Source organism: Barbatula barbatula, assembly GCF_947034865.1.
Source record: "Barbatula barbatula genome assembly, chromosome: 16".
In the NCBI taxonomy this organism is placed as follows: Eukaryota; Metazoa; Chordata; class Actinopteri; order Cypriniformes; family Nemacheilidae; genus Barbatula; species Barbatula barbatula.
In genome coordinates, this window is record NC_136779.1 from 17,564,309 (window position 1) to 17,590,377 (window position 26,069).

At 39.2% G+C, this 26,069-nt stretch overlaps 1 protein-coding gene across 2 annotated transcripts in view; it reads right to left on the bottom strand.

Annotated features, from left to right (window-relative positions):
• Positions 1-26,069, bottom strand: part of LOC306905653 (integrin alpha-X-like) — a 70,137-nt gene that overhangs the window by 27,518 nt on the left and 16,550 nt on the right. For both annotated transcript variants that reach the window (XM_079476437.1, XM_079476436.1), the window contains exons 7-20: positions 25,828-25,979; positions 24,208-24,349; positions 12,948-13,098; positions 12,763-12,836; positions 12,567-12,675; positions 12,221-12,357; positions 11,466-11,609; positions 11,097-11,300; positions 6,000-6,133; positions 3,936-4,078; positions 3,600-3,757; positions 3,335-3,466; positions 2,973-3,046; positions 2,748-2,889 (exon numbers count right to left, since the gene is read on the bottom strand). In XM_079476437.1, coding sequence (XP_079332563.1) covers positions 2,748-2,889; positions 2,973-3,046; positions 3,335-3,466; positions 3,600-3,757; positions 3,936-4,078; positions 6,000-6,133; positions 11,097-11,300; positions 11,466-11,609; positions 12,221-12,357; positions 12,567-12,675; positions 12,763-12,836; positions 12,948-13,098; positions 24,208-24,349; positions 25,828-25,979 — 1,896 coding nt within the window. The remainder of the gene's footprint in view (positions 1-2,747; positions 2,890-2,972; positions 3,047-3,334; positions 3,467-3,599; positions 3,758-3,935; positions 4,079-5,999; positions 6,134-11,096; positions 11,301-11,465; positions 11,610-12,220; positions 12,358-12,566; positions 12,676-12,762; positions 12,837-12,947; positions 13,099-24,207; positions 24,350-25,827; positions 25,980-26,069) is intronic.

Consider the following 26,069-nt stretch of genomic DNA (forward strand, 5'->3'; position numbering starts at 1 on the left):
GTGTCGAAGAGAGCTTACATGCTCTGGACGGGAGTCTAGGTCGAGCCCCCCAAGTGGCAGCTCTCTGCGGGCACAAGTGGCCCGCGACTGCACGCTCCACGCGGGGGACGTCAACATAGCCTCTAGCCGCCCCACCAACCAGGGAAGTCACAGCCACCGAGCCCTCCGGCCTGAAACGCGCCGAAAGGGGCGCATTCCAGGACTTGGCGAGCTCGTCATGCACCTCCGGGAAGAATGGTAACGGAGCGGGGCGTGGCTTTTGACCACGCCCCCGAAACCGCGCATCTAGCCGCGAGCGTTCCGGGGAGGATGTTGTTACACCCTGCAACCCGATGCACGCGGCTGCCCGGGAAAGCATGGCCGACATCTCAGCGTCAGTCTCCTCCGGAGCTCGACTGCCTGACGACAGGAGATCAGAGGAGTCTTCCGCATCCGATGCCAGCAGGCAGCTGTCCGACGCAGCGACAGAGATAGCGTCATCATCCGTGTGCGAAGTCTTACCACTATGAGACGGCCGTCTGCCGCTCGTAGGGGACGAACCAGGTGAGCGTGAAGGGGTATAGATGGTCCGCGAGCGTGAAACTGACGGAGCAACATCTATCGGCGTCCCTAAATCACCCCCGCCGCTCGCCAAAGCGGTCAACCTCGCCGAACGGCAGCTGAACACGCCTGGGAAACAGACGGGGTGGTGGCAGCGCTCAAAAGCACATAGCCACCGTGACCGCAACACCCTGATTGCTATGTCCGCACACACGGGACATACCGCATCAGTGAAACCTGCCTCAGCATGCTTGAGCCCCAAGCAAGTGACACAGGAATCATGGCCGTCAGACTCCGGGATGAGTCTGTCGCACCCAAGGATACAGCTACGAGACATGCTCGTAGCCGGAGGGACTTACCTCTTAAGGTCTGTAGCCTTCTGCCGAAATGCCCAGGGGAAGTCCACCGAAAGGAGAAGTCGAGTATCGCGTGTAGCATCAGCAAACACACAGGTTCCGAAGAACAAAGGATGAGTAAATGACCGCCGCCATCTTCCTTTATACCCGTATGCACGGGGCGGAGACTGGCGTGCGCGTGCCATTCGCCAAGCCCATTGGCGTTTTATAATTAATTATCTCGGAGAAGGTAGGTTCTCAATATCAAACCCCAGTCAGTCTCTCACAACGTCGAGAGACCGACTGAAGGGGAACTGCATATTAATGCTAGTTAAAAACAAACAACACAGCATATCAACTACTTTGTTTTTAATTAATTAATCAAGTGTAGTTTGCAAACAATATGCTCGGTCTTTAATTGCCATAGCCACACCCATGACAGAAAACATATTTACAATCCAAAAGATTGACGCGGGTATGATTTTAGTTGAGGCTGTCTTTTTTGGGCCATGGATTAAGTCCCCCGTTAGATCCTGTCCGCCGTCAGGATTCCCACAATCCGTGCCCGCTGTAGCGCATGATGAGGTGCCATTTCTTTCCATCTGCTCACCTGTCTCCTCCGCCTCGGGGGCTGCGAGTTACTCCGGTCCCACCTCCTCATCCTAGGATCAAGCAGTGCTCGCCCTCCACTGCAACGGGTATATTTTCACTCCTATTTCCGTCTGCTCAATTTTTTTTTAGGTATGACGAAGCGATCCATTTTTAGCTTCAAGATATAAAGTGCGTAGCAGCTCTTGCGGGCTCGCGACAGCGCCTTGAACACAATGACGCAAGGCGCAGCGGCAGCAACGTTCATGGGGCGTTGCAGTGATTCTTATGTTTATATTTTGGTTATGTCGAATAAATTATTAATTATTATTGTTCTGCGTAGTTTGAAGAGAACCATTTTTAAATCTTTATCCCGGATATATATATTTTAATATATATTAAATCTTTTTTAATCAGGAAGGGGGATGGGGGTCTTGAGATCCCCCTGGCGCCGCCGGTGCCCATAACTGCAGTGCTGCAGTGACACCTATTGGAGAACGGTACAAACAAAGGGTGCTTGGTGCTCCGATCTTGCCCAGGTTAACCTGCATCTGCCAGCATAAATTTCTCCTTCATCATTGCAAACTTGCAATAATAAAGAACAACTTTTTTATTGTACTTAAGTACAATCAGAGATGATTTTAAACCCCATTCTGTCGACACAACGTTTCGTTCCCTCCATCAGGGAACCGAGGTTACATACGAAACCGACGTTTTCATTCAACAAGAATTAAATATATACCAAGGCAGAGTTAGATAACAAACTTTTCACCCACACAAGCACAAGCATTTAACTGTATAATATAAACTATAACATAATTTGTGTAATACAATAATATACACAAAACAATACTGTAACTATATCTGTTGTGTCAGGGCTTACATAACTACTTTGATTTTATTTAAACAGTAGGTGGGCCCCAACATTCCCACCCCTCTAAGCCTGGTCCTGTTTCGAGCTCTTCATTTGACACATATAGGTATTACCCCTTCTTGACGGGAATTCCTTATTTTCCACCCTACTAATGTATTTACCTCCTTACTGAATTGTACTACAGTGAGTGTATACTACATCAGGATGTTGGCAAATACAGAAGTAAATGTTCTCCAACATGTCAATGTTATCAGGCATGATGCACTGTACAAGCTGATATTAGGTTTGTGTGGGACTAGTTAACAACGATGGAAATCAGGGAACACAGGCAATCTGGGAACAGAGAACTAAACCAAAACAGAACGGAGACCAACTGTGACAGAAATTGGATTCAAATGTGCTTGTCTCACCTGTTTAGATGTGATTTTCCTATAGGAAAGTCCTAAGGGGTACTCAAGGATAAAGTCAGTATTGTATGAGTTCTCTCCTCGGTTCACTACAAACACTGTCACATTAATCTCCTGCATTATCCCGACCACTATGTTTGTGGATCTGGGGGAGATAAATCAAACAGAGATTTAAAATAAATTACCCTCATGAGCGCACTTTTAGTTTATAGATTCTTTTTTGCTTACCCAGTGAAATTAAAATCCATTTTGAGATCATCAATACAGATGTTATCACGTCCACAGTTTATTTCAAAGTCTAGCTGTAATACAAAGTAGTTACATGGTTATTGCATTTTTGCTTTTAGGATTTTTTTTTGTCTTTATGTTGCAGGTGTTTTCTTTTATTCTGACAGAGACTAATTACTGCTGTGGAAATAGAGGAGATTTAGTAATGAATAAGACTCCAGCAGCAATGTCAAATATATCGAAAGGATTCTGATATTATCGCACATACTGTGCCCTTTTGTGCCTTGTAATTTTGAAAGTTTAGAACTAAATACTGTTCATAGCTTTTGTTTAACCTAAACAAAAATATTTTTGTTACTTACATTGTGTTCTGTGGTGTTCTTATTCTCAGGCAGGAGTATTGGCTTTAGACCTTGTATGCTGCTAGATGGAAGTCCCTCAAATGTGAAACTTAATTGATTCGACAATGGATTTAGAGCATCTTCCGGACAGCCCTAAATAACAAATATGTTATTAATATAACACATAAGGTTTGATTTTTCTGGTTATTTCACACGGTAAATTCACTTAACGTTTAATTACAACTGCCAGTCAATACATATTACAGTGAAATATATTACAACTTACCTCAATAAAGAAATCATGTTCCTTGCAACCCACACCTCCTCCTTGCAATTTAAGGGTTATCTCATTATTGAAGATACGATTTTTATTCGAGAAGGAAGCTCGATTTTTCAGATGCTTGGAATCCAGTGTTACTGTGTATTTAATATTTGCAGATAAATCTAGAAAATACACATTTATTCACTTAGCAGACATTTTGAAAAGAAAATTGTGAAAACATTGCATAAATCAAATTGTAAATAACAAAAACATTTTATTTCAGTAGTACATGTGTTTGTATGTGAAAGATTTCAGACCAACAAAAATTACAAACTAGTGTTTAATCATTTTATATCATACCTGACATGTCATGTTTGTATCCACTCATGGTGAAGCAAACTTTTAGGGTGTTTTTCATCGGTTTTATGCAATCCGTTTCACTTGTTAAGATTTTTGATGGGTTGTAAGTTACTTTTGTTTTTAACAGCATGATGGGTCTGGACCTGAATCATACATATAAAACAGTGGTTTTCAGACAGACATAAACAACGCAACTAAATATTTGGTCTTTTCATATTTCTTCCAAAGCTCAATTTGTCACGGACGTGTTAGAGAGAGAACCCAATTGCAGGCAGCGAGACGGGGATGAAGGGGTTAACAAGGACTTTAATATATACAGAGAACAGAAACAAAACAAAAACCCACGAGGGGGTGACAACAGGGTACACACTAAACTGAACTAACTACAGACTAAACACTTGACAAGAATTACAACTACAAAAACACCTAGACCAGCAAAACACTCACACTGACTAGACTAACAACTCAGACATGGCATAGCATAAAGCATGAAGTAGCAAGGCATACCAGTACAACGAACGAGCACAGGACAATAGACAAGAGGAGGCTTTAAAGGGAAACAAACACAGGATTATAGACAAGGGTCAGGTGCGGGTACTGAAACACTCAGGGAAGGTTAACGAGGAAACGAGATGGCGGGAAACACTGACGAGACACGAGAAAGCACATGGCAGTCAGAATCACAACAAAGCCATGTCTTTCTCACACAAAACCTAAGGCTATGCCATGACTCCGCTGCAAGACCAAGAATTAACATGACATGATAGCGGAATCATGACACAATTGCAGTACAGCTGCTCCCTGGTTCATGGAAGGTCATCAAATCTAAGGTACAAGAATGCAGTCACCAGTCTTTTTACAGTCCTTGTTCATTTTCTTATTTGACAGAATATTCCAACCCAGACAGAGGGACTAGATTGTAGTGTAATCATGCTGATCTAGGAGACTTGGACACATTTCTTTTCAAGTTGTTTTGATGAACAAGGCCAGAAGGACAATGACATGTTACTAAACTTATTAGTGTTTTAAGACGTTAGTAAATATGATTAAAAAATGAAACCAGTTACATGAATTAATGAACATATGTTAAGTGTGACTTTTCAAATACCCATATGTAATTGTTCTCACAACATGTTAACACAACATATCTCATCCATCCTTATATCAATAACATCAGCCACCGTGGCCATAAATTATATTAGAGCATATTCTAAAGTGTATAAATAAAGTGCACGAATAAAGAAATTAATAAATACATACATAAATGCAGAAATGAAGCAATAAAGGTTATAACGATCAATTTAGACTTGCAGCATTTCCTATCCAAGTCTGCTCCGGGAAAGGTTCTAACAAGTGATTATGCTGACTTTGACACGGAAGTTTGACACCCTGACAAGTGTCCTAAACACCATGGTGTCTCACACGCATCACTAGCGCACTGATGGAGAGAACATAATTTTTTTGTATTATATTTTATTTCTGTCTCTTTCATTTATTCATGCATTTACTGATTAATTTGTTTGTTTATTGGTACATTTATCTATTTATTCATTTAATTAATTTTCTGCACATTAGTAAATCCACTATATCCATGATGCGGTAGTGGAGCAGTCCATTGGCTCAAATCTTCCACATGTCTCATATCGTCAAAGGAATGCAAATATGCATATGGCAATGATATGAAGATGACTTTATGCATAGTTAAACTAGGCATTGTAAGCTCCATATGGTTATACCGAGTAGGAGATTGGGTGGAGATACACATATACTTAGAGTATTTCCTTGACCAGGATTTATAAAGGGAATTTTGAGCAGGTTCTGGTTTACGCAAAATCTTCCTTTTGTGCGTGGACACACTTCAATGATGACATTTATGCAAAGTTTAATAAATAAGGCCCCCTGATGATTTGAGAAGGTGCGTTAGATAAGGGAGACATGCAGAACAGTGGGTCCCCAGAAGCAAGTTTGAAAACAACTGCTATAAATCACATACACACAAACAAATATATCGGCTGCATGTGTTTCTGTATGTGTGAGTCTCCATTTGCAATTGCAAAAACTAACCTGAGAAGCAGAACTGCTCCCATTGACCCAACAGCAATGTCAGGCAGGTTGTCTTGACTCTGGTCAAAAGAGGACTGGCTTATTGAAATCCCAAAGAGTCGCAGACCTGATTGAACTGATGATCCACCAATCCTCTGTCATTACCCAATAAAATAAACATGTAAACATAATAAAAAACAAACACAAAATACAACCAATAAAGAAGCTTTAAACCTTTGTCTATGGATTAGTTTTAGAATCTATGGATTATGGAAGAGAAGTATTATAGTGCAAAAGGTACAAAAGTCTACTGTGATAACCTTTATACAAATAGTTAAATACAGTAGTTGGCACATAACTTGTAATATATATATATTGTAATATATATAATTTACAGTATGATTTAATTTCATGGAATACAAAAGGGAAAATCCAGAATGCCAGAGCTGTTTTAATGAATAATAAATGTGTGAAGAAATAATAAATTATCATGAGTTGAGACTTGGAATATACATGAAATCCACTGCAGAGTTTAGCTCCAACCCTGATTAAACACCTGACCACTACACTAGCCCTGAGTCCCAAAATGTATCTCTCTAAATAGTATTCAATATTAGAATTATTATGACCCAAATCACAATATGCTGAAATTAGTATTCTGAAAGTGTCTGGATGGTCTACTGTTTCTGGGGAAAATTCGAAGTGCAGATCCATGGATACTCAAAGGGTTGATATTACCCACGACTCACCACAAGAAGGCAGAGTTAAGTGATGCTACACTGCATTATTCAAATTAAATATGCTTCATGGAATTAATAAATGTTAGTATACCGTAAACATTACATAAGGAATAATGAATAATGTTTGTTGATGGTCGTGATTGTTAAATCACAGTGTCGTCTAGGCAACATCAGCCACTTACGTTTCCCCTTTGTACACTCTTAAAAATAAAGGTGCGTCAAAAGATTTTCGATGCCGTAGAAGAACTTTTTTTTCTTAATGTTTCCAAAAAGAACCTTTAACATCAAACGAACCTTTCTGTTTCACAAAAGGTTCTTTGTGGTAAAAAAGCTTTTTCAGATTATGAACAGGTAAGAAAGAGATGGTTCTTTAAAGAACCTTTGACTCAATGGTTCTTTGTGGAACCAAAAATGTTTCTTCTATGGCATCGCTGTGAAAAACATTTTAAGCACTTTTACTTTTAATAGTGTTGGTCCTAGTGCATGCATTCTGTTTTGTTGCGTACTAAAAGGTATATACTTTTACATAACAAAAATAGTACATACTTTAATAGCATTGTATAAGATGGAGAATTAGGACTGAGTTTGATTAGGGTTGGAGCTAAACTCTTCAGTTGTTGGCGCCTCGGCTGTCTAGCTGAGGGCACTATGTTCCTCAGTGTTTCTGCCTATGTTTTGGCCTTGGACTCTATTTCCCATAATGCATTGTGTCCTATGATTGTCTATTGGTTTCACCAATTGATTATTGTTTAATGTCATGCACTTGTGATACCTGCTCTCATTTAGTGTGTTTTTTGGATTCTATGTTGCTCTGTGGACATTAATAGTATGCCGTGGGCTCCAGTGGCCATGGAGCCTGGCAGACCAGGACGACCACCATGCACACTCTGAGGATTACCAGTCCAGAGCCTGTTCACAAGATGGCTGCCAGTCCAGAACCTGTTCACAAGATGGCTCCCAGCCCAGAGCCTGTTCTCAAGATGGCCACAAGCCCAGAGCCTGGTCACAAGATGGCCCCCAGCCCAGAGCCAGTTCACAAGATGGCTGACAGGCCCTAATCATAAGATGGCCACCAGTCCAGGAGTCATGGACACCAAACAAGACTCCCCAGTCATCATGAGTGTTTGGTGGACCCACCTTTGAGGACTTCCAGCAGAGAAGATTGTTGATGTATGTCCCCTGTCTACTGTGCTTCCTGTGCTGGCGTCAGTTCCGTAGTGTGTGGTCCACATTCTTTTTCTAGGTCTCCCCAGAGGTTGCTACAGCCCAAGTTTACGACCCTAGTCCATTCCATGACTGCTGATCAGTCAAATCTACCTACTCTTCCTCTGCTCTTCCACTACCACCATGACCACCGACTTCAACTCCGCCCCTCCTCTGCCGGCTCCACCTCCTGCTCTTCCAGTTCCGCCCAGGCATCCTCCTCCTGTTCCGCTGGCTCTTCCTCCCGTTCCCGCCTGGTCTCTGCCTTCAGCTCAACCATGGCCTCCTCCTATCACTCTGCCGTGCCATTCCAAGGTCCTGTCTGCCTCCACTCCACTGCCCTTCTGGACTTTGTTTTTTGAGGGTATCTGGTATCTGCCCTTCAGGGGGGTTTATGTTAAACCCTGTTACTGGTGCCTCGGCTGTCCAGCTGAGGTTGCAATGTTGCTCGGTGTTTCTGCCTGTGTTTTGGACTCTATTGCCCATAATGCATTTTGTCCTCTGATTGTCTATTGGTTTCATCTGTGTCCCATTTCCTGTTTGTCCCTGCATCTGTGTATTTATAGCCCTTGTGTTCAGTTGTCTGTTGTCGAACGTTGTTTAATGTTACACCCTTGTGTATTCTTGTATGATTATTGTTACATGCTCTCATTTCTCATGGTTTTTGGATTCTATGTTGCTACGTGGACATTAACAAATAACTTTATACTGCATTTGAATCCTGCACCTAACAGCAGTGCATTGGCCTCCATGGTAAGATTTTAGGAACCCTACCCTAGCCAGTCAAAACCAAATTATTAAAAAAACACACAATACATATTTCAAATATTGGACAAGAGCAAAATTTTTGCAAAGCAACTTGGAAAGCTATCTGTCCTTAAACAGTGAATATAAATTGGTAGAATTCCTGAGAACAGTGACAGAACCTTAAACTTAGAAAAGCCTTGACTGTGTAGATTCAGTGATGATAACCTCACTGGGTTACGGGGTGAAATAGATAAGCATACCAAGAGAAAACAGACTGTGTCCACACTGCACACCAAATAAATTATTGTTTTATATCATGCCCAAATTATACACATATTAAAAAACTTTTACCCTAGTTCACAAACCTCCTTAAAGACTTAAACCGGATTCAATTAAAGAAAAAACTCTCTTACATACTGGCGGAACATAAACTAAAATTCTAGCTGCATGACAAATGTATGTTTTTTGCTATAGTTTAGAAAATGGTAATAAAATATGATAACTGTATCAGAACAAAGTCAGCTTGAAAATGTCAGATAACTTTGATAGTTATGTAATGGATTACAATCAACCAAAAATTATAAGATGTTAAATTTAAGTGGACAATAAGATAATTCCAATTTAGGGCAACCAAATTGAAACACTTCAGCGAAACATGGTCGAGTGAAAGCGTCTGAAAAAAGTTTTTATCCCATTTTTATCGATTTTAGTTGTCCACTGAATGAAGAATTTTGGGGTATAATATGTCACAATTGGCTTTAGTTGTATGTTCTCGCTTACAGGAACTATATTGTCCTGCACCCACTAGTAAAATATAAATCTATATATTATATATATATATATATATATAGAGAGAGAGAGTGTGAGAGAGAGAGAGATATACACTCACCTAAAGGATTATTAGGAACCCCTGTTCAATTTCTCATTAATGCAATTATCTAATCAACCAATCACATGGTAGTTGCTTCAATGCTTTTAGGGGTGTAGTAGTTGGTCTCCTGAACTCCAAACTGAATGTCAGAATGGGAAAGAAAGGTAATTTAAGCAATTTTGAGCGTGGCATGGTTGTTGGTGCCAGATGGGCCGGTCTGAGTATTTCACAATCTGCTCAATTACGGGGATTTTCATGCACAACCATTTCTAGGGTTTACAAAGAATGGTGTGAAAAGGGAAAAACATCCAGTATGCGGCAGTCCTGTGGGCCAAAATGCCTTGTTGATGCTAAAGGTCAGAGGAGAATGGGCCAACTGATTCAAGCTGATAGAAGAGCAACATTGACTGAATTATCCACTTGTTACAACCGAGTTATGCAGCAAAGCATTTGTGAAGCCACAACACGCATAACCTTGAGGCGGATGGGCTACAACAGCAGAAGACCCCACCCGGTACTACTCATCTCCGCTACAAATACGAAAAAGAGGCTACAATTTGCACGAGCTAATCAAAATTGGACAGTTAAAGACTGGAAAATGTTGCCTGGTCTGATGATTCTCGATTTCTGTTGAGACATTCAGATGGTAGAGTCAGAATCTGGCGTAAACAGAATGAGAACATGGATCCATCATGCCTTGTTACCACTGTGCAGACTGGTGGTGGTGGTTTAAGGGTGTGGTGGATGTTTTCTTGGCACACTTTAGGCCCCTTAGTGCTATTTGGGCATCGTTTAAATGCCACAGCCTACCTGAGCATTGTTTCTGACCATGTCCATCCCTTTATGACCACCATGTACCCATCCTCTGATGGCTACTTCCAGCAGGATAATGCACCATGTCACAAAGTATGAATAATTTCAAATTGGTTTCTTGAACATGACAATGAGTTAACTGTACTAAAATGGCCCCCACAGTCACCAGATCTCAACCCAATAGAGCATCTTTGGCATGTGGTGGAACGGGATCATCGTGCCCTGGATGTGCATCCTACAAATCTCCATCAACTGCAAGATGCTATCCTATCAATATGGGCCAACATTTCTAAAGAATGCTTTCAGCACCTTGTTGAATCAATGCCAAGTAGAATTAAGGCAGTTCTGAAGGCGAAAGGGGGTCAAACACAGTATTAGTATGGTGTTCCTAATAATCCTTCAGGTGAGTGTAGATCGTATATTTGGTGTCTGAATGAATAGGTTTGACTGTATATGAAGTCCTGCCATCCATGACAAAAGGCTGATAAGTAGAACAGAATCATGACCAAGAAAACATTGCACAACACAGAGAACAGGGATCTGTCACTTTTAAGAAGACCTTTTGTCTTTTTCTGTTAGAAAATATATATACGAGTAGAAGACCTTTTAAGAAGACCTTTTGTATGTGGACAGTATTTGTTTGAAAATGAGCATATTTAATGTTTTTGGCAATAAAAATTTTCAAATATGAATCTAAAACCACCAACATCGTAATTTACCAGCCCATCTCTTTCATTCACTCACCTGTGAGTATGTTGAAATTATCCCTCCATCTTTACCATTAAATATGTAGATGCTGCCTTGTTCATCATCCTCTAAAGGAGCTCCAATCACTATATCATTGAAACCATCCCTATTTAGATCTGTTGGGCTGGATATAGAAGAGCCAAATCTGCCCCTCTGTCCTGCCATGCCCACAAGCTCCGTATTCGAGAAAGTAAAGTGACGCTTAGAACAGTAGGAGAAATGAAAACATTGAGAACTAACATTTTTGTGTTTTTTAAAGGAGATATAATTTTTGCAGCAATAATAATAGTGTTAAATCAATTTTTTTTTTATCATAGTTAATCTGATTTCGATATGCTGTTATCTATACATTTTCCTTTCACTTACCGAGTTTGTGTAGTATACAAATACTTTGCCCTCTCTGTCCCCCTCTGTGTATGTTGGTGCTGAAACCAACAGAAGGTCTGTATTCTTGTCAGTGTTCAAATCCACCACACACACCTCAGCTCCAAAATATGACCCAATCTGAGGCTGAGAACAAAGACTCCAGACATTAATAGTGCATATGTATTGTATGCTTTTTTCGAATTCAATTGTTTTAGGCAAATAGGCCTGCTGTAGGAATTATTTAAAGACATATTTTAATTTATTTAATTATTTAAAGTCTACTGTAGAAATCCTTTACATTGTTTTAATAACCCTACATACTTTGCCAACAGTGATGTACATTTCATGTGTATTTTAAAACATCTGCATACAGTTTTCAGAAGTCTTGTGAATTCAAATAAACCCAATTTCTTGTTCTATGAAGCACACCAGCATACTATGCAGGATGCAGCATCCAAAATATTACATTCTATATGCATTCATTCAAACAGTTTGAATTACATATCAACAATTTACTTTTCACTTGGAAGAAGACTAATTCTTAGTATCGGTCATTAAATATTTGCAGTGGAAACACTCAAAATTGGTTTGAAGTCTGTAGATCTATAATCTTGATAAATAATCTTGTTCTACAAAATTAATTTACTACAAATAATTTACTACAAATTTACTACAAAATGATTTCATAATTAAGAATGATATTGTGTTTATGTACGATTTTGATATTCATTGTGTGGCACAAATGACTGAACAACCTTGGGAGAATCCAGTGTGTATGTCCGTTGTATGTTTAAAACATCAACAACAACAACTTGTCCTTTATGCTGGTATCTTGGGGCTCCAAGTATTGCATAGTTGATTCCTGACACTTTTGCTACTGCCATTGAATAACCTTAATATCAAATGTAAAAATAAAGTCAGTTTCTTTTGTAAATGTCTGTTATTTAAGCAATAAGTTTGGTTATTAATATAGTCATGGCTGAAGAGGTTTCTCTGCTTGTCATTATGCCTAATAACACCCTAATAGTCATGACTGTATTTACAAACCTATAAATCAATCATCAGGACAGACTCGTAAATGTTTAATAATTAAAGTCTCACCTAGATAACTATCATGCTCGTTGCCAGCTTGAAAGGAATTGCTTGAAAGACTTTCTTGATAGCCACCTTTCCACTGAAAAGCTCCAGGGGCGCTCACTAACACACTTCCCTAAAATAAATGAATAATACAAAAATAGATTTGGATGACATACATCCAAAATATATATAGAGGGATAATTCCTTATGTGATATGTACATATGATGTAAAAGCAGTGCTGAATCCATCTTGTGCAAACTCCATTCTGGAGGAATCACCAGATGTTTGGGTTCCTGTAGCAGAGGAAAGGGGTTACTAAACTTGAAACAATAATGCAAATTATTAGTTAAAAACACAGATGTACTTTTTAGGTCCTTTTATTGTTTTCAGAAGTGCAGACATACCTTCAATAGCTATAATATTGTCTTCTAGTTTCTGAAGAATATTATTTAGTGCGTTAAAGTCTGTCACTCTGAATACATGATCAGCATCTGGGTCAGTAGCAATTGTGTTCAACTCCTCTATTGCACTAGATTGACTGAAAGCACTTCCAACCTAATGAACAATCACACAATGATTATTTTAAAACTATCATCACAAACACAAGCACGATAATGTACAATGCTGTTTTATTAGTAATTCAATTGTTAGTTACATTTGACCATGGAAAGCATGAGCACTAGAGCCTGAATGAAGAATGTAAGTTATCAGAAACTAATGAAAGTATCAACCAATCACATGGTATTGCATCCGACGACTCTTTCATCCAAAATGTAAATAAAACAGCCTCTCACCTCATTTCTCATTTCTCAACCCTGTCCCTGTGTATTTAAGAGTCTTATTTAATGTATTTTGGACAGGCAGTAACTAACAAACTGTGTCCAACTGACCCCCTCCCCTAGGTACTGTTGCCAACTTGGACGAACCAGCTGAGTTGCTAATGTCTTACAGTGACAGCTGTCATTGTGAAATCTTTGTCCCAAGATGTTTTTGGCACTTTCTGGACTCAGAAGGACTATGGGATGAAATTGATCTCAAAACTATTAACAAATGCATGCACCTGCATCCGTGAAGGTGATTTATGTTACCAATGTATTTCACTACCCGGAAATAAATGTCTTATTTTAATCTGTAAAATTTTTATTTTATAAACATGAGACGATTTGTACAAATAGAGACAGATTTTTTAATACAAATGTTGCATTTTGTGTTAATATACAATACTTGCGCATAGCAAGGAGAAGTTGTGTATTTGTGGATCAGGCAACACATGAGCATTCATCCTGTTCTGTGCATTTTAATTTTGATACTTTCGAATGCAAATGTTCTCTTTTGTTTTAAAATATCATAATTTGTGCATATCTATTATAAAATAGACACACATGCATTCATCCTGTTCAGTGCATTTACCATTTGAGACATTTCTTGAGAGATTTTGCATTGGACAATCCACACAAAAATAACTTCCCATCCACACACAACTGTGAATAAAAAAATCTACTACCACTTGATGGCAGTCTAACAGAGGTTTTCAGATCTTGGTGGCGTGAATGACTGCGGCTATTTGATATTCGGTTGACATTTGCAAATATCTATGTTATAATATTCTTTTTTATCACATAAGCAATTCTAACTAAGTGAGCTCTGACTTTGGGAGCAGGCTATACACTCATTAAATATATTTTGATATATTGATTTGTACACATTGTTTAGTGTTAATTTTGTAACAAATTATGTGTTAAAGGTACCGTTCTTTGGGTGTTTTCGAAGCTATGATTATGTGAAGTGTGAAGTGAAGTGAAAGTGACCTTATTGTCCAGTAGCAATTTTAGGCATGGGTGAACCATGTGTTTTATTTTTATTTATTAATACATTTTTCGGGGGGGGTTCGCTCAAAGGTGGTCTCACCTGGGGTGCAATTCAATGTAGAACCGTCACTGGAATTGTCAGATATGGTGACCCATACCCGAAGTGTGACCTTTGCATTCAACCCATCCAGTGAGTTGTGAACACACGTACACCTAGAAGGACCGATATTTTCTCTGAAGTAAGACATGTTTTTATTTCACAAATGTTTCAAAAAACGAATTTAAACTGATTTTGTTAATTTATATTCTGACAGAATGTCTTCTGATAGCAACAAGGCTTTTTTGAAAGGCTTCTGTACTGACGGGAATTACCTCTTACAGGAAATTTCGTTTCTCAGGTAAGACTCATTACTGCTCAATGAATAAACGACTAAAACTAGGCTGAATTTGGGCTGTCAGTGAAAATCGAATAGACGTCTAACAATAGCCCAAGAATAGATGTCTAGCCATAGCCCAAGAATAGACTAGTCATCAAACAGCTCAATTCAATTTTATTTATTTAGAGCTTTTCACAATGTGCATTGTTCCAAAGCAGCTTTACAGGGGAAAATAAAAAAACGAAAAACATAAAAAAGGTAAAACACAGCACAGTACATGGTGTTTATATAACAAGTTCAATTATTGTGGTAAATAATATCTAATAAATGCAGTCTCCTGGTGGTTGATTTAGCATATTTTGCATTAAGTGGCTGAAAAAATGTGTCTTTAATCTAGATTTAAATTGGGCGAGTGTGTCTGATCCTCGAATAGTGTCGGGAAGGCTATTCCAGAGTTTAGGTGCTACGTTTGAGAAAGCTCAAACCCCTCTGGTGGATTTAGTTATTCTAGGTGTTATCAAAAGGCCTGAGTTTTGAGATCTTAGAGAGTGTGATGGGTTGTAGTGTGATTGAAGCTCTGTTAGGTACAGTGGGTAGGGGTTAAACTGTTTAAGGCTTAATAATTGATTAAAAGAGCTTTAAAGTCAATACGATACTTAATGGGTATGTTTGTTTGTTTATTTTATTTCTATATCACATGTCGAAACAACCTTCGGTTGACCAAAGTGCTGTACATATCAAATAAACAAAAACACAGAGTATCCCTACAGCAGGGGTATAAAATACACAACTCTCTTAAAACAAACATTACCAATATAAATACGAAAACAGGAGCAAGGCATCACACTATTTAGCTAGACATAATTTGTTCCAAATAGTATGCCTTAAGCAGAGATTTAAAATTAGATAAAGAAGGTGCTGCACGAATCACAGTCGGAAGATTATTCCATAAAATAGGGCCGACGATGGAAAACGCCGGCCCTATTTTAGACGGAAAAACGGAGCAGACGAAAGCAAACAAAAAGCAAACAAAAAGACTCAACTATGACAAAACTACAAACAAAAACGGATTACAACTTCTCCATCTGTGTCGTGCACTGGGTCTGTACATAGTCAATGGCAGACTGCGAGGAGAGTCATATGGTAGGTATACTTATAGTTCCAAGATGGGTAACAGTTCGGTAGACTACTTCATCACCGATCTAAATCCAAATTCTCTCAGAGCGTTTACAGTTAGCACACTAACTCCTTTATCAGACCACAGTAAAATTACTCTTTACCTAAACAGATCTAAACCTAACACTGAGGCATCAACTCCATAGCCTTAAACACAAAAAGTGAAGATATATATACCAAAGCGTAATATGTGAACCAAAAATTCAAAACCTACTTAATAAATTCCTAGATACGTCATTTCCACACAATAACGAAGGAGTAAACTTAGCAGTAGACAGAATTAACAAAATATTTACAATATCTGCAACACTAGCCAACCTAAAATCAACAAATATGAAAACAAAAAAGAGACCTGCCAATGAGAAATGGTTCGACAATGAGTGTAAAAACCTTAGAAGAAGTAAGAATTCTGTCAAATCAGAAACACAAAGATGCGGATAATGTAAACACACGCCAACTCTACCATGAAAAACTTAAAGAATATAAAGACACCCTAAGGACAAAAAAGAAACAAGATATACAAAGTCAGCTAAAAGCAATTGAACAATCTCTAGAAACTAACCGCTTCTGGGAACATTGGAACGCACTTAATAAATCTCACCATGAAGAACTACCCATTCAGAACAGAGATGTATGGATAAACCACTTCTCTAACCTCTTTAGTAATATAAACAACAACCACGAACAAACTACCCTTGACAACAAACTAAGCACCCTAGAATCAACTATTAAAGATTACCAAAACCCTTTAGATTACCAAATGACACTAGAGAAACTATGCGATAATATATGCAAACTTAAATCCATAAAAGCAAGCGGTATTGATGGCATTCTTAATGAGATGATTAAAAACACAGACTAAAAATTCAAACTTGCCATCCTTAAACTGTTAAACACTATCCTTAATACAGGTATATTCCCCAGCATCTGGAACCGAGGTCTTATTACCCCAATCCATAAAAGCGGAGACAAATTTGACCCAAATAACTACCACGGAATATGCGTAAACAGCAACTTAGGTAAACTCTTCTGTAACATTCTAAACAGCAGACTCACCAACTTTCTAAATGAAAGAAACATTCGGAGAAAATGGCAAATCGGTAGTCTGAGTCCTACTCTATTTAACATCTACATTAATGAATTAGCTCAGGCTTTAGAACAGTCACCAGCACCCGGTCCCATCCTGCTAGACACTGAAGTGAAATGCCTTCTGTTTGCAGATGATCTGGTGCTGCTGTCACCCACAAAAGAGGGTCTACAGCAACATCTAGACATCTTGCACACTTTATGTCAAACATGGGTGCTATAAGTGAACCTTAAAAAGACCAAAGTTATGATATTCCAGAAAAGGCATAGTCGACAAAATCAACATCACAACTTTAAACTCAACAACGTGCCTTTAGAGCAAACCCAGAACTACACATATCTCGGTATAAACATCAGTAACACCGGAAACTTAAACAAGGCAGTGAACGACCTGAGAGACAAGGCACGAAGAGCTTTTTACGCTATCAAAAGGAATATAAAAATCGACATCCCAGCTGGAATTTACCTTAAAATAATCCAATCCGTTATAGAGCCAATAGCACTTTATCGATGTGAGGTTTGGGATCCCCTCACCAACCAAGAGTTCACCAAATGGGACAAACACCCAACTGAGACTCTGCAAATAGAAATGTGTAAAACATTCTACGGGTACAACGCAAAACCCCAAACAACGCCTGCAGAGCAGAATTAGGACTATATCCTCTAATAATTAAAATACAAAAAAGAATTCTATAACCACCTTTAGAACAGCGATACAGAATATAACCACCTTAAGAACAGCGATACAGAATCACTCCATCACAAAGCCTTACGTCATCAGGAGCTGAACCAAGAGAAAAGTTGTCTCATCCAACTGATTTTAGAACTAACTCTTAAACCCCAAACGTGTCCAACTGAACCCCAAACTCCAGCCAGAATTAACCAAATGATAAAAACACAAAAAGAAAAATATCTCAAACACTGGACAGAAGCAACAGCTCAGCAAAGTAAACTTGAATGCTATCTGTCATTAAACAGAGAATATAAAGCGGCAGAATACCTCAAAAGCGTATCAGACCCTAAACTAAGAAAAGTGTTGACCATGTACAGACTCAGTGAACACAAGCTCACTGTTGAGACGGGCCGACACAGACAGACATGGACTCCAAGAGAAGAGCGACTGTGTCCACACTGCACACAGAGACAAGTGGAAACAGAGCTGCACTTCTTAACCTTGTGTCCAAACTATACGGACATCAGAGAAACATTCTTCCCCCAGTTCACAAACTTCCACAAAGACTTCAACCATTTTCAATAACAGGACAAGATCTCATACATACTGGGAGAAAAGCCCATCAGCTCAAACCTGACGGCGAGATACGTCAAGTCCTGTCACCACAAAAGAGCAACAACCAGCACAACACAACACAACACTGACACAACACTGACACAACACAATACACACAACACTGACACAACACTGACACAACACACACAAACTGACACAACACACACAAACTGACACTTATGACAAGATCCTGTCACTTTCAATGAGAACTTTTGTCAATACTTCGCACTTTTATGTCTGTATTGATATGTACATATTGTTTCTTATATAGGATACTCTTATTTTATTTTATACAGAATGTTTATATTTAATCTTCCTGATTTGGCAATGTAAAACATTTTTTTATCATGCCAATAAAGCTTTTTTGAATCTTGAATCTTGAAAACACCTGGTCACCCCGGAATTTAAGTCTAGACCTTGGGACCGAAAACATTTTTAAATGTTCAGACCTAAGAGGATGCAGGACAACCACTAAGAAGTGCATTACAGTAGTCAAATCTCTAGGTCACAAATGCATGAATGAGCTTCTCTATGTGCAACACATAGAATATTTAGTAATTTGGCCACATTTCTAAGGTGGAAAAAGGCTTTTTTTGTGACATTGTGAATTTTGAGCACCCCTCCCTGGGGGGCACACCCCCACAGTCTCGGGCACACCCGTCTCAGGGTCTCCTCTTTTTAGAGGAGATGAACTGCCTCAGGTGATGTCCCAGCGGAGAGATAGCGCGAGCCAGCGTCTCTTCCACACGGGGCACCATTGTGTACCCCCGTGGTCTCACAATAGTCTAATAAATCGTTGTGACGGCACGAAATAAGGGAGAATTGAGGTCTCTGCCATGACCGAGATATCTCAAAAAAGGGAAGGGCTCAACTTTTAGGCTCATACCCTTGGCCACCCGACAAATACCTGTTGTCTAGTTTCGAGTGCATTTGTCACCGCCCCGAGAAGCTCATCTAGTGCTTTTGCCTCGTGAGAGGAACGCTCTCCAAGCCCGCAGAAACAAGGGATGCCTCGTCCTCTGCCCGATCCGAGGAAGTGCCGGGGCACGCTTCGGAAGCCGACACGAGGACGTCGCGGCTCGGCAAGTGCACAGGAGAAGCGGTTTCCATTTCCCATGCCTCGGCTAGATCGAACCGCGAATCCCAGTTTGGGGGTCAAACACAGTTTGCACTCTCCCTCTAGCCCCAGGGAAGAATTCATGTCTGTCCAGTTCGTCCAGGTACCACTGACAAGGGGGCACACATTTCCGTTCTGGACTAGACATGATTTTAGTTACTCTTCTTTTTGTGACTAAGAAACCGTAGTGCTTAGAAATACAAAAATAACGTGCCCTAATCTGCTTTGCGTTACACTATTCTTTCTAAATCGCACACACATGCACACAAAGCGGTCCTTGAGACAAAAGAACCTGAAGACGCACGTGTAACTAGCCACGTCACCTGCTGAGGTTATTTAAAGCCAAATAAAATTGACGTGTTTGACACACGTGCTTCACAAACGGTCGAACAAAGACGTTCTCCCATAGCATTTGAAACACAGCATCGAGAGTAGCTTTTGATAGGGAACTGAACCATTGTAGTGCCTGTCCCTCAATACCGGTATAATCGTGCAAGCGATCTAGAACATAGATGTTGGCTACATATACATGTAAACACTTGAACACATTTAACACATTGGTACACAAGTACTAGTCTAAATAGGTCGAAATCAAGGCTATAGCCAAGACGTTACAATTAGACCATAAATTGCCTTGATTTCGCTGGGTGGACTAAAAGCAGACTACACATAACCCATCTGATTTAGGGCTAAAGATTGACCATGTAATGAAATGACGCTACATCTTGCTGATTTTTTAAAAATATACAACATTATAAGATACAAAAACAATATATGCGCTAACTGTTGTGAAAAACACAATTTTACAGGTGTTGGCGACATGGTTCTCAAACGACAGAGTACTATCGAATAAAAAGCCAAGATTCTTTGCTGAAGATGAGGCTTTATAGAACATCCGTCAATAGTTAAGCAGTATTCTTGGTTGTTACTGTAGTGAGGTAGGTGGGACGAGAGCCGGGCACTGGTCTCGTATCACGGAGGAGATTGGGAGCAAAAGAGTACGAGCGACCGGACCGTCAGTGAGAGAGGACAAGGCCTGGACTTTATGTCATGGTTTGTGTGTGTTTGTGTATGGTGGTTTTCGGTCCAATAAGTAACACTTCTGTTTTGTCCGAGTTCAGTTATAAGAAATTGTTACTCATCCACTTTTTTATATTCGATGGAATTGCTGTGTTTCATGAGGCTTCGAGGGAATATAAAGTTGCGTATCATCAGCATAACAGTGAAAGCTAACTCTGTGTCACTTTATTATATCTCCTAGAGGTAGCATGTATAATGCGAAGAGCATAGGCCCGAAGACGGAGCCCTGTGGTACACCGTACTGGACTTGCGATTTGCGCAACACCTCATGGTTTATTGCTACATATTGAAAATGGTCCCATAAATAAGATCTAAGCAATTTCAAAGCTATTCCCTTAATGCCGACATAATATTCAAGTCTATGTAGGAGCGTGCTGTGGTAAATGGTGTTGAATGCAGCACTAAGATCTAGCAGCACCAATACAACCTCTGTTAGACGCCAAAAGCAGATAATTTGTAACTCTGATCAAAGCAGTCTCTGTACTGTGATGTGCTCTAAATCCAGACTGGAAATCTTAATTGAATTCATTCCTTTGGAGGAAGGAACATTATTGAGTTGAGACTACTTTTTCCAGAACTTTAGATATGAAAGGATTGATTCGATATAGGTCTGTAGTTAACTTGTTCTCCAGGTCCGAGATGTTTTTTTTTGACAAGGGGCCTTATAACAGCCACCTTAAATGCTTTAGGCACATCTAGTATCAGAGACGAGTTAATAATGCTAAGAAGAGGATCTATAATTCTGGGAGCATCTCTTTTAGTAAATTTGTACTTTACAAAATACCTCTAATTTAGTTTTCTAAAAGTCTCACTCAATTTTTCGTGCCGCTTTCTTTAGAGCCTGAGTGTGTTCATCAGAAAACGGTGTCGGGCTGTAATTTTTAATCTTCTTTAAGCGCACAGGAGCAACTGTGTCTAGCGTTTCCGAGAAGGTGGCATTATACATTTTCATGGTAAAGTCAAGATCTTCAACATTATTACTCATGCTAGAGATTTGAGACAATTCAGGCAGATTATCAGGAAACGCACCTTAGTTTTAGTAATTGTTCTACCATATTTGTAACGAGAAGTTTGATTTGCAGCCATAGGCCAGTTGAAGCAAGTATGATACCAGATAATGATCCAAAATGTCTTCGCTCTGCTCAAGGATTTTAACGTCGTCCACATTTATACCGTAAAACAGTATTAAATCTAAAGTATGATTACGAAGGTGAGTGGGTCCTGACACATGTTGTCTAATGCCCATTGAGTTAAGAGTGTCTTTAGAAGCCATTCCTAAAGCATCTGTATCATTATCTACATCGATGTTAAAGTCACCAACAACAAAGACTGTACTAGTTCTGATAAGAACCCACCAAATTCTTTAATAAAATCTGTGTGGTGCCCTGGAGGCCTATATACAATAGCCAGAATACATTTTAAAGATGTTTTATCCGTAGTATTAGGTGTTGATACATGAAGTACCATGACTTCAAAATAATTGAATTTAATTGCAGCAACACCTCCCCCTCTACCTTTTAGGCGAGGCTAATGTTGATAATATTAATCTTGGGGGACAGAATAATTAAAAGTAATGATCTGGCTTTAGCCATATTTCTGTCAGACAGAGCATGTCTATTGTATGATCTGTTTTCATATCGTTAACAAAAAGTGCTTTATTAGAGAGTGATCTAATATTTAGCAATCCGAGTCGTAACAGTTGATTATCTGTATTTTGTTCATGTGTAATTAGTTTAACGTTAATTCAATTACTTTTGAGAGATTAACGCATTATTTTATGTTTGCTAATCCGGGGGACAGACACAGTCTCTATTTTATGAGGTTTGGGAGAAGGGATTATCGCAAATTGTGCATTTTGTGTATGTGAGACGGCAAGCAGACCGTTGGTTTTGCCATTCTGTCTGCTTCCTAACCTGGGCCCTAGTGAGTCATGCTTTAGCATTAAGACTATGTGCCATATTTCTAGATAGGAGAAAAGCACCAGCCCAGGAGGGGTGGAGACCATCACTTTTCAACAGGTCAGGTCTGCCCTCAAAACTCTTCCAGTTATTTATAAAACTATATATAAAATGTATTTTGCAGTTATCAACACGTATTTATACAGATTTCGTTAGGCTCCTCAAAAAGAACACAAAGAATGGCTTTCTCAGCTGCCATAGTTCAACTCTTGCGTCATCACAACAGGGTGTGCCACCGTTTCCGTTTAAAAAACGTTTTGCCCAGGAATTTCACTTTTCCGGTCGCCACTACATAACTCGATACCACGCCCCGATGTAAATGTGGTCACAAGAATCCGTTAATGTTATGTAATGTTATTTTGGCTAGCTGGGTCAGAACTCGAAGCTTCCGAAAAATGGTATCCTTCCGGCAGGAATTTTTAAATCATGGAACTACTACTCGATCAGCCGGAGTGGCGATTTTGCTTAGCAAATCGCAGGGAAAATAACTATGACACGTGTTGATTTGAATATTTGAATATTGAAGAGGTATTTTTTATTTGGATTAATATATATGGGTATAACAGTATGTCACGTAATCAGGTCTTGTTCTCAGCTTTTAGACATGATTGTAGAGTTGAAAACTTTATATCCAACTGAAAAAAGTATCTTTGGTGGGGATTTTAATATGGTACCAGAGGAGGTTATGGATCGATTGTAGTCCAAAAGTCATAGTTAATGGTTTGTTTATAGTTTGTTTATACAGTATGGTCTATTGAAACATTTCTTATAAAAATTAACAATAATTTGGTCAAAAGGTTGATAGCCAGAAATCTTGATGGTTGGTAGGGGATTAAATTCGTTATTTACCCGACTGAAATTCAAATGAATTTATAACCTTTATATCGTTTTTCCCCCCTAATGTTTTTGTTAATATTCAGGTTTTTTCAGTTAAAATACATATACCATAAAAATGATTGACCCTTAAATTCTTTGTAAGCAAGCAAACTTACAAAATCAGCAGGCGATCTAATTATTTTTTTCCTCACTGTATATTTAATATGAAGGTCCAACAAATTAATATGGCAAATATCTAAAAGAAAACCTATATTTAATTTTTTTTACCTATATATATTTTATTTATTGATTCTTTTCTTTCGGTCCTAAACAAACACTTAATTTTTCTCCATTGGAGTTTGGGGTTCCTCTCCACCATTTGGATTCTGTTTTGCACGGTTTGCCTGGCCGAGGGGGCTGCTTTAGAAATTGAAAGTTTTACTTAATATTGCATATAGGAATTTATAGTCTATTTATTATTTGACCTGTGGTTCTCTCTACTTTATCTTAAATGTGTGATCCTCAGTGATAACCACTGTGTGTGTGTGTCTGCGCATCTGTCTATGTGTGCATTTGTTTGTGTGTCTATATATGTTAGCGAGATACGTTGAACAGGCCCTACAACTTCAAAACAAAAGACATGAAAACATGGACAACACAGATACATTACACAGCAACTTGTGCATTTGAGGATTCAGTAGATATGTTAATCGAACCAATGACATGGGCATCACTTTATGTTGGTCTTGGACAAAGAGCTTATTTATAAATACAAAAATGTATACTGCAACTCATGAGCCAGGATGTGTGTTTTGGCTTACTTGCAATCCCACTTCTCATTCTGTTGATCATTTAATAAATTAAGATAAAAATGATAAAGTATTTAAAATTTTGAAGTCAAAATAGCAAGATATATGAATTGAATGGTGCAATGTTTTTATAAAAGAAAGACTCATACCCCAATCGCCATACAAATGATGTCTTTTCCTGATGCCTCCTTAGATGCATTTGGCAGTTCATTTCTGTCATGTGATTGTCCATCAGTAATTACAAGCAAGATTTTTGTTGCTGATGGTCTTGCTTCTGTGAATATTTTATCCCTGTCCATTTGAAGAGAGATTTTATTATTTTAATATGGTTGATAACACTGTAGTATAGAGACTGATTCTCACTGGTAACTAGTTGCTTGCATGCCTAGCATATTAGTTGTTTATTAGTACTCACAGTATTAAGCACATATTCTGCATGACAATATTCAATATTCCTAATCCTACCTAATACCTTAACCTAACAACTACCTTACTAACAAATACAAGTTTATTTAGGCAAAAGTCGTAGTAAATGGTCACAATGTTGATTTAAAATTCTGAGAAAGGGGATGTTACATTATTTAGCAGTTTTCATTTAAAACATGTTCCCCTTCAGTCGGTCTCTTGACGTTGTGAGAGACTGACTGGGGGTTTGATCTTGAGAACCTACCTTCTCCGAGATAATTAATTATAAAACGCCAATGGGCTTGGCGAATGGCCATTCACTCATCCTTTGTTCTTCGGAACCTGTGTGTTTGCTGATGCTACACGCGATACTCGACTTTGAGAAAACTTTTAACCTGTTGGATTTACGACGCAGAGCAGCGGACTTCTCCTTTCGGTGGACTTCCCCTGGGCGTTTCGGCAGAAGGCTACAGACCTTAAGAGGTAAGTCCCTCCGGCTACGAGCATGTCTTTTTCCCGGGCAGCGTGCAGGAGCGGAGCGGAGCCGTCTGTTGGAACCAGGTCCAGTATAGGTAGAGTCATCACTACTCAGGTAGACCCCTGTACTAGGGCTAGTGCCCCATACGTAGTGACTCCCCTCTGGGTCGTCACGTGTGTTGAATCCCTTACTCATGATTTCCTGAATTGGAGAATCTGTGACCTCTCACAACGTCGAGAGACCGACTGAAGGGGAACGTCTCGGTTACGTCTGTAACCTCTGTTCCCTGTCTTCATGCCACAACGCTGCGCCGAACCACTGCAGTGACCGGGAGTGCCCTCTCAGGTTCCTCAGTACAAAGGGTGAGTGAATGACTGCCGCCATCTTCCTTTATACCCGTATGTACGGGGCGGAGACTGGCGTGCGCGGGCCATTCGCCAAGTCCATTGGCGTTTTATAATTAATTATCTCGGAGAAGGTAGGTTCTCAAGATCAAACCCCCAGTCAGTCTCTCACAACCATCAGGGAACGGAGGATACAGACGTAACCGAGACGTTTTCAACCATGTTCTATAAATAAAAAACAGCTGAGTAAGGTCAAATTGACTTGATATGAACAGTATAAATAAGCTTGTTTAAACAGAACAAACATAAAATATTAAATTTACATTTTGTGTTCATACTTACGTTTGACACAGAAAATAAATATATATCTGCCTTTCTGTCTGTCTCTCAATGTTATGTCATAGACAGTATGGGGTTTGAACTCGAGAACGTATCATCTCTGATCATTATTTCAAAAGGCCAATGAACATGTCGAATGGCATTCACAAAACGCCCCGTTCCCTCGATCAGGTAACAGAGACAATATTAAAATATATACTTACACAACTTTTTTGATGGCAGCTGCTGTATAGGTGGCATCACCTTGTTTATATGGTATATTGGACACATAATATTCCCAGGTGCTGTCCTGAGTGCTGAGTTGATTAAAGTTATAGTGAATGCTACAATCTCTGGCATACTGTGCAATGGCAAACTGTAAACCAAAAAGAGATCAGGTTTTATTGTGTATTCTATACTGCCACTCTCCTTCTGGAGAAATATTAAACATTTACAATTGGAAAAT